The following is a 10,158-nucleotide window of genomic DNA, read 5'->3' as shown; positions in this document are numbered from 1 at the left end:
GTGGAAACTCATAATCACTACATTCATGATATGGTACAAAGAGGTGCCATTCAGTTGAAATATGTCAACATTGATGAGCAGATTATAGTTGTTCTCACCAAAGCCTCTAACTCGTGTGAAGTTTGAATACTTCAAAGAGAGACTTGGAATTGTTGAGAACACGACTTTGGCTGAGTCGTCTCAATCCCAATGATGCACCAAGTTGCATCTTCCACCCTTTGCGGGCAATGCAAGGTGGAGACCCTCTGCAGGGAATGCAAGGTGACATTGTATTCTTCTCTAGGAGAAGTTGAGGCGAAAGACCTCTGTCCACCCTCCGCGGGCAATGCAAGGTGGATCCATCCTCTGCGGGTATGCATGATGGTTATCATGGAAGGAGTCCATGATGTATATTGAATTCACCCTCTGCGGGGATGCATGGTGAATATCATGGAAGGAATCCATAATGTATCTTGGAACCATCCTCTGTGGGAATGCATGATGAATATCATGGAAGGAGTCCATGAAGCATGATCACAGTGTAACTTGATTATTCAAGGAATCCTCCCTAGCCAAGAGGGAGTGTTGATTATCGCTAGGTCGGATTCCAAGCTTGGGCCGACCTAGCTCTCTAAATTGGCCTTTTAGCCTTAGCAATTTGTCATCGTGTTGACTGGGCCCTATTTGGGCGATTTATATTAAATACATATGTAACATGCAAATGTTGTGACTTGCATGTATAACGTGTACATTATGTAAAATATGGTTGGACACCAAAATTATGTAACTTGTAAATAGGTCACAACCTATACTTGTAACTTGTAAAATGAATTATTTGTTTATATTTTGGCGGGAATTAAACCTAGCCGACCTAAGGTGAAATGAAGGCTAGAGTCTCCTATATATATGAAGCCTATCTCATTGCTCAAATATATCTCCAGCAAATACCTTCTATTTGTCCTCAAGCAGCGAATTGTCTTCGGTAATCAGCGAATCACCTTCAGCAATCAATGAATATCATTAAGATCATAGCGAATATAATCAAAAGACAACGACTCAGTATTAGAAGCCGGTGAACATCAGCAGATGCACAGTAAACACCTTTTGCAGTCAATGAACCTCATCAAGGCACAACGAACTCTCTTGAAGGACTGCGAACTAGTCTAAGGGGGCACCAAACATCGTCTTAGGGCTAGCGAACATCATCTTTGTGACAGCAGATCGATCTTGTAGACAGTGACCTCAATCTACCATCCTCCTTGTATTACAAAAAGTTTGTTAGTGCTATTTACCCTAAGGTTCTGTGCATAATTGTTGACAGCTTCAAGTGTGAAGCTAATTGTAAATTCAATTTGACTAATCAAGATCTGAGAATTGTTGCTAGGATTTTCACCTCCAAGAGGGAGGTTTTCCCAAGGTACTGTTGTGCTTGTGTTGTTTTGTGCTATTATGTGTTGCATTTTCAGTTTCAGTTATTTCCTTTCAGTCTGATTGCTAAAAATCAACAATGACGAGAGAAACTATAGTGAAATCAAAGTATAGCAAACCAAGGAGGCAAAGAGTGGGTGGCAATAAGACACTTGAGAATTTAATTATGTACAAGGAGAGAAATTTCTAACCCAAACCTCAGAGAATGGGTTATCAAGACTTGGGATCTTGCAAAACAAATGTATAGAGCCCCTTGCATTGGTGTCAAAGAAGTCATTACCAACCTACTTTTGGACCTTGGGGAGACCTTGGATCATTGGAATGTATTTGACAGAATACATTCTCTTAGCTCCATCACCATGCTTTCCCTAGCGCCAATTATGTATCTCTTGCATGATGACAACTCATATTTGAAAAACCAATACCTAGATCACCACAAGTATATGGTAAAGCAGCACAACAAACGCATGGATGACATGGATGTGGAATGACTGCTAAAGCAATGAAGGTTCAACTGACTTGGTGCAACAGCTAACAGGTGTCCTTGCTGTAAGGAAGAGGAGAATTTGGTTAAGATTCCTCCTAATTCCTCCTCCACAAAGAAGTTTTTTGTTTGAAAAAAATGTATGGGTCGAATTGGCCTATGTAATTTCATTTGCTTCCCATTTCTTGTGTCGTAACTTCTAGTGTCAATTGTGGTGTTCAATCAGGTTTTTTGTGCACTGATTTGCTGGGTCTATTGCACTGCTTCGCTAGGACTATAATAGGTGTGTGACCGTTGTAATTTGCCCCATCCCATCTCTTATATACATTTTTTATGGTCTGGGCACTAGGATCGATTTTGGGCAATTTCAGTGATGATATCAGATGATAATGATGTCAAGACTACCTACTATCTTCAGTTAAGTTTAATATATATTGGGCAATGCAATCAGCCATCCACAAGTTGATGAAAAAAAAATGTCTCCAAACATTAAAATTGAATCTTTGGGTGCATCTATTAATAAACAAAAACAAAATTTGTTTAAATAGCCACAATATACATGTGTACATCTTAGTGCTTCACTTAATACTCGATGTTGATCGTATTCAGATCTGGAATGTGATCAACAACTAAAACCACACATTTTTCAGTTTCAGCAAAGATCACAAATTAATATATTTTTATGACAGATTTAATGGGGCTTTTTTTTTTCTCTGTCGGCTAAGTTTTACAAGTTGTTTATATATTTGACATTTCCAATTAAAATTTGTGAAAAGCACCAACCAAACTTTATAAATAAAAGAATAACCTGTAATTTTTTATCCATTGTAACTTCCCGCATTCAGCTTGAAAGAAAAGACATTAATTTTTAACTTTTTAGAGGAGGAATGGTATACATGGGAAAATAATCACATCAAATTTATTTTTTCACAAAGCATCCAGCATACGAGTTGTGACCTGAAACAATTATAAAACACAAACTTTGCTCATATCTAATTAAAAGAAACGGCTGCAATACTTTACAGTGCCTTCAGACACATTCAAAAAGATATCAACAAATCCAAAGTATTCAACCATCTAACAGATTCAATTGATTGTATTAAAAAATCATGAAATCTCTAGAATATCAGGTCATATTTCTTTTCCTTCCCATGGTGGGATTTTGTCACCCTTCTGAATATGTGACCTGGCTTGGATATTTATTACAATGAATCTTGATTGATGAACGATTGAATGATACAAGGTCATATTGAAACAACGCAGCGGCATCAAGTAATATAGAGGGAGATCAACTGCAAATCGAACTTGTGGGTTACCTCAGCATCAAAATTACTTTGTAAGCTGTCGTCTGAAGGACCGACCTTGTGCTGTCTTTTTATCTTTCTCCACTTCAGGTTTTGCACGGTTCAATGCCTGAACAAAATACAAAATCTTATTTTCTGAACACCAATATTAATAAGACTTTCAAGAGCTAAAATATATGATACATACTTGAATCAAAGTCTCAACACGCCGCCTCATTCTGGTATGCATGAAACTCTTTGAACACTGACAATGAAGAAAAGAATGTGAGTGACATGACACTGGAATATTACTGTCAAAAGAAAAATTTCCAAGAACTTCTAAACAACACAACTAATTAAGAAGGAAAAAAATAAAAAATAATTGAGCAACTTGCAGAAAATTCAATTCTAGAACAAAGAGAACTTCTATCAGATATCAGCTGCAATCCTGTTCTCTATCCTGAAGTGAACCATAAAAACACTTATAATAATTTCTGCCCATTTGATGTTCCTATTTCAATCTTTTTGCTGTTACCAATTTGAGATTATCATTAAAAATCATATTAAACTCTATTTTATTATAAGATTAGTCAGTCGGGGGTTGCATCAGGTCCCCACCCCTAAAATAAAGAGGAAAGAGGGGCAACAATGCAAATGTTAAAAGGCAATTCTAGCCATAATTGTATCGTGCCTCTTATCTGTATGCCAAGAAGCAGATTTATAATATTTTAACATCCACCAGAGACCAAAACAGAAACTAAATGGATCAATCTGTAATAGAATTGCCTATTAGGCCTTCAAACTGCTTATTTCTAGCAGTTGGAGACCATTAAGTGTCAATGTCACAGACACAGAAGCTGAAGAAAATGGAGTTCATCCTCCCAACAGCCAGTCCTTCACGTGTTGCCAACAACCTTAAAACATTCAGCCATAACTCCTTGAAGATCCCAACCATTGAAACAATCTCTAATAAGCAAATGGAGAAGAACCAAAGCAAAATGACATGAGAAAATATATGTAGCATTGAAGAGAAAAATATAAAGGTCATGTGTCCATCCTCCAGACAAAAGAAAGCCCTTGACAATTTTACCATGCCCAACTGCTGCATTGCATTTGTCTGTACACCAATACCAACTTACCAAGGACCGACCAACACATAGGCTTCAAACACAGATGGTCAAGCAGACCAAAGGCAGATCACCCTAAATCCATAAGGGCCAGAGCTTTCATTTTCCCAGAGCCAGCAACAGTATCTTACTGTCTGACTGCTCCATTTGAGGAACCTGAACCAAGGGTCCAGCACCATTTCTTGACTTCAAAGTTGCATTTTTCCTCTGAACGGTGTTCAACTAAGCCTTACATCAGGCTCTATAACTGCATACCAAGGAGGGGACTGTTTTGCAGAGCAAATTTGTTTGAGAACAGACGTCACCATAGAACTTGATAAAATAAACAAGCCGCCTTTGACACTGTGAACCACATGCAAGTTTCTCATATAGGCTGAAATCCACATTGTGCACTCTCATTGCTAATAGCTTCCAATCTATTATGAACAATCTGAATAGCCTGCCATAAAGTTGTGACTTCCACTTAGTCCACTTGCAGCTTAAGCCCATGAAGGATATTCCTCTGCCCTTGAGACACGGTAGAGAATCAAATATTATATAGCTTCATCTTTGACCATTAATGCCAGTTCATTAACGCCAGTTTGCTGTTAAAATTTTCTTCAATTCAAGCATGACCTTGCCCTGCCACTGTACCACCCAAAGTCTTCTCCCAACGGTGCCCTGACCATTGTTTAAGGGTCCTAAGTCCACAAAGTGTTCCTCGGACAATGATCAGATACAGCTATCACAAAGGGGGACAAAGGGGGTATGCCTTAAATCACCTTCAGCCATTTTCCTGAGAAAAGTCTTGCTTGAAATATCTCAGCCAACAAAGCTCTTTCTCATATTGTAAGAGATGCCTTATATAGAACACGATAAATTAAGAGAGCACCTGCTAAGATAATGATGCTAAGAGGAGAATCAGCATAATGATTTCCACTACCAGCTGAGAAGGGCATAAGCTGCCTCAGATGGCCATTCAATAGCTTCATATGGTTCATGATTTTAGAATGAATAGGTTGCAATAGAGATTTCAGTAGAAATATAAAAGAATGCTGAGGGGTTTGAGTCCTGAAATAATAGATTGGATGCCAAATGGATGCCACCTCATGTAGACTGGATAAAACTAAACATTGATGGGGCTTCTAAAGGGAACCCATGAAACAATGGCGCTGGATGTATAATAAGAGATCAGAAGGGGATGGTCCTATGCACTCCTCCTCAGAAACTCAAGAAGGGGACTAACAACGAGCCCGAATTCCAGGCCCTCCTATTAAGGGTCTGAAAACATGTTCAAATATGAATATAAAAAAGGTGGTCATCAAGGGAGATTCGACTGTTGTAATAAATGCGGTGAGTTCCAAATACCCCTATTAGAAAATATGGAGGAATACACTCTTAATCATATATATCATGAAGCAAACATTGAAGCAGATGGTTTAGCCAACCAAGCTATAGACTGTGAGAAGGATATCTGATATAGCCATAAAAATGGCAGCGGAGTCATGCGTGTGGAAGGGTATTAGTGATGGAGGACAATGCGCTCAGCAGTACGGAATAATAAGTTGAGCAAAGCAGTTGACAAATTGTAATAATGAATAAGCAAGGGAGTGGATGGAATAACAAGCTGAGCAAAGCAGTTTATGCATTAGGTTTTCATTAATCCCATTCCTCATGGAAATCTCATATGGAAAAGGTGTGACTAGTGAAGCAACCCTTCCTTCTATATTTAAAGAGGTTCTCTCTCATTTGAGAGGTGTGTGAATTTGCAGATTTGTAGTGAGTTGTATCACTATGCACAAGAGATATTATTGGCCATGTGGAAGTATTGGAGGAGTATCCCCAAGTTCAAGTCTATTTTATGATAGACTACATTTCTAAGTGTTTCAAAAAAAATGATGCTTTCCGAGGATTTTTACTTGAAAGGGTTTTCCCCGTGTATATCTTGTGTAATGTGTTAATTTATGGTTATATGATTCTTAATATATTTATTTTAAATTTTGTTTATAATGATTAGTATCCTAAGATCCTAATTTCTAACACAAGGCTAATGATAAGTTTGAGTCCTTGAGGAGTGCCATTGCTTCAGTTTCATCATTGATGCCTTAGGAAAAATGAAGCTGCTTCAAAGAGTCTTCCATTGTGATTTATAATCAAACATCTAGAATCTACTAATCTAGGATTGCCTTTTACCCACCACAATTCATCTTTGCAAATCCAACAGGAGGGAGTTGCCCATGGCATTTACACACAAGTCCTTTTAACTCTTGACTGCTTAATGTGTTGGAGCCAAATGCCAGGCCAGGCATACAGAATAGCTTTATCATTCCTGCTAAGTTCTTATGGGACGAATTTCTGAGAAGAGGAGATAACTATGAATTTGTTTTACGAGGATTGTGTATAAGGAAAAAGCAGTAGTAAGCGATTGGTGCATTCCTCTTTGGTTTTGCACATACTGCAGATTGTGTTAATTTTAAGCAATCAGATGTTAATCTTAAATAATCAGGTTATAACAGAACAGTAACAGCAATAAAAACACATAACAAGACACACCAATACCCTGGGAAAACCTCCCTCTTGGAGGTGAAAAACCCAGCCACAAAGTACAATGTGTATTATCTCAAATGTAGGTAATTACAAGGCAAGTGTGCTTATCTCAAATTGTTGTTCAACCAGCGAGATAGCAGAAATGAATTCCTCTTTGTATGATAATGGAGATTGCAGCCCTTATCATCAGCATCAAATTCACTCAAGGCAAGTCTTCATTAGCTTTGCAAGATCTTGATAGCATCACCTAACAGCCAGCCTTCACACAATGGATGAGGAGCAAGTTCGCACAAGAGAGAGAGAGAGATCGCCAAATGTTGGAGAGCAAATTACATGTGTTGACAGCCTTAAGAATGATTCCCCTTGTATATGAATTGATTTATTATGTTGTGCAAATGACTTGCTTATATACTTGACTTGTGGTGTCAAGTCTCAAGTTGGCCTGCCTTGTTAATTTAATAATAATATTATGTATATCGTCCAAATAGGTCTTGACCTATTAAGACGTTATTGCTTGATTGCCTTTACCACACGCTACATGAGTTTGGGCCCAACCCAATTACATAATTGCTCAAAATACATATTGGGCCTACCCTATCTACAAGTTACACTCAATATAGGACCACAAGTTACATCGCCCAATTAGGGTCAGACCAAATTACAAGTTACATTTATAGGGCCTGTCATATCCACAAGTTACATTATATATAGGTCTTGCCCAAGCAAGACATAATTACAAGTTACATGTATTTGGGCCCAGCCCTAATTTCGAATCACATAATAGATAATACATGTGTATTTTCATTGCCATTGACAACATTAAAATACAATAGATAGGTATCCGAGCTAGCTACTATTTCAACACTCCCTCTTAGCTAGGGAGGATAGCTGCCACTTGTCATGAACCATTCATGACTTTCATCTTGCATTGCCCGCAAGGATGAATGCATAAGCTCCATAGAGTATGTACTTGCAATAAAACACATAAATATCATGAACTCATTTCATGATGTCCATCTTGCATTGCCCGCAGAGGATGGATCCACCTTGCATTGCCCGCAGAGGGTGGAAGAGGTCTTACACCTCAGCCTTCTCCCAGTGAAGATACACTGTCACCTTGCATTGCCCGCAAAGGGTGACTCCACCTTGCATTGCTCATAGAGGGTGGAAGATGCAGTCTAAATTGCATCACTAGGATTGAGACTCCCTCTCAATCAATATTGTGTTCTCCACAATTCCAAGCTTCTCTCTGAAGTACTCGAACTTCACTCAAGCTAGAGGCTTGGTGAGAACATCAAAATCCTGTTCATTAGTGCTGATATATTTCAGTTGGATAGCACCTCTTTGTGCCATATCACGAATATAGTGATGATGAGTTTCCACATGTTTTGACCTGTCATGAAACACGGTATTATTAGACATTTTAATACAACTCTGATTATCATAATAAATAACAGTGGATTCCCAAGGTTGTCCAAACAACCCAGCAAGAAGCTTGTGAAGCCAAACTGCTTCTCTAGTTGCCACACTTGAAGCAATGTATTCAGCTTCTGCAGTACTCAATGCAACTGAGGACTATTTTCTACTAGCCCAAGAGATCATAGCAGAACCCAAACTGAAACAGATTCCTGAAGTGCTTTTCCTGTCAGTAACACTTCCGACCCAATCAGAATCAAAGTAGCCTTCCAAATTGATTACTGTGTTGATTGGATACTTCAGTCCATAGCCAACTGCTTCATGCAAGTATCTCAAGATGTGCTTGGTTGCCACCAAGTGAACATGCTTTGGCTGGTTCATGAATTGGCTAAGTGCACTCACTGCATGGCAAATTAGCATTGAATGGATACATCTAGGATTCAATCAACTGCCTGTACTCTGAAAGATCTACAAAATCAGAGTTAGCTGAAAAATACTCAACTTCTTCAAGTTAGTTTCCATTATACCAAATCTTTTCAATATATCAATAGTATATTTTCTTTGACTTAGAATAATTTCATTAGATCTTTGCCACACTTCTAACCCTAGAAAGTAATGCATTAAACCTAGATTCTTCATTTCAAATTCAGTAGCTAATTCTTTCTTACACCTAATGATGAGACTATCTTCACCAATTAGAAATAAATCATCCACATATAAAACCAGACTTAGCATTTCACCATTATATACTTTAAAGTAAATGTTGGGATCAACATCATTCTTATAAAACCCTAAACTAACTAAGTACTTATGAATTATTTCATACCAAGCCCTAGGAGCTTGCTTGAGACCGTAGAGAGCTTTCTTCAGTCTACACACATGGGTTTCTCTATTATGAATCTCATAACCTTCAGGTTGTTCAATATAGACAACATTAAGAAAACAGTCTTTATAGTAAGTACTCATGAATTATTTCATACCAAGCCCTAGGAGCTTGCTTGAGACCGTAGAGAGCTTTCTTCAGTCTACACACATGGGTTTCTCTATTATGAATCTCATAACCTTCAGGTTGTTCAATATAGACAACATTAAGAAAACAGTCTTTAAGTTTATATTTAACTTCCAGCCTGCAGCATTAGCTATAGTGGTTCTAATATTAGCATATCTAGCAGCAAGAGCAAATGTTTCCTTCTAACTACATCTAGCTTCATATTTTGAAAAAATTCCATATGGAACTCTCTTTTGATTCTTAATATAAAATTATGGTAATCAAGTCTCATGAAGATTGCATAAACTAAGAATCAATCAAGGAAGACAGCCATAAATCAAAAATGAGAAATGTCAACCTTTTCCCTACTTCACTTTTACAAAATGGACCTATAGTACAATCATTATGATCAAGGCATACCTTCAAGTGAAGAAACCAAGCTCCCTCTTAAGCTTGAAGGCATGGTAATTCAAGAAATTCTTGAAGAGAAGATATCCCAATAGAATGAATTAACATGTAAAGTAACTTATCTAGACTTCCACCATTGATAACATATGCCAAGATTGCTCAAAAGGATATTGTCAGTCTATGATCAACTTCAACCATAGAGTAAAGCTACACAACATTCTAAAATAGTTTTCCATAGTTGAATAATAGAGAATTAGCTTATATTAGAAAACTAAGGCAAGTGTATGACTTCAGAAAACATTTTACAAAATCCATAAGCAAGGTATATAAGCCTAATTGTATTTCCAACCAATGCGTAAAATCAGATATGAATATCGACCACTCAAAAGGATACCCATTGTAGTTGAGCATAAGCGCATGATCGAAAGCCAACTTCAATAAGTTAGATACCTCATTCATCTTAGGTTTCATCATCAAGAGAATACTTACTTCAAAGAATGTAATAGGCAGTATGCTTAA

At 37.6% G+C, this 10,158-nt stretch overlaps 1 protein-coding gene across 2 annotated transcripts in view; it reads right to left on the bottom strand.

Moving 5' to 3' along the window:
• Window positions 1-2,857: 2,857 nt before the first annotated feature.
• Window positions 2,858-10,158, bottom strand: part of LOC131030634 (actin-related protein 2/3 complex subunit 2A) — a 45,697-nt gene continuing 38,396 nt past the window's right edge. For both annotated transcript variants that reach the window (XM_057961525.2, XM_057961527.2), the window contains 2 exons: window positions 3,383-3,439; window positions 2,858-3,304 (listed from right to left, as the gene is read on the bottom strand). In XM_057961525.2, coding sequence (XP_057817508.1) covers window positions 3,221-3,304; window positions 3,383-3,439 — 141 coding nt within the window. In that variant the 3' untranslated portion in view covers window positions 2,858-3,220. The remainder of the gene's footprint in view (window positions 3,305-3,382; window positions 3,440-10,158) is intronic.

This window comes from Cryptomeria japonica, chromosome 3 (genome assembly GCF_030272615.1).
Source record: "Cryptomeria japonica chromosome 3, Sugi_1.0, whole genome shotgun sequence".
NCBI lineage: Eukaryota > Viridiplantae > Streptophyta > Pinopsida > Cupressales > Cupressaceae > Cryptomeria > Cryptomeria japonica.
Note: the sequence above shows the minus strand (reverse complement) of the source record. Positions and strands in the feature narration are given on the sequence as shown.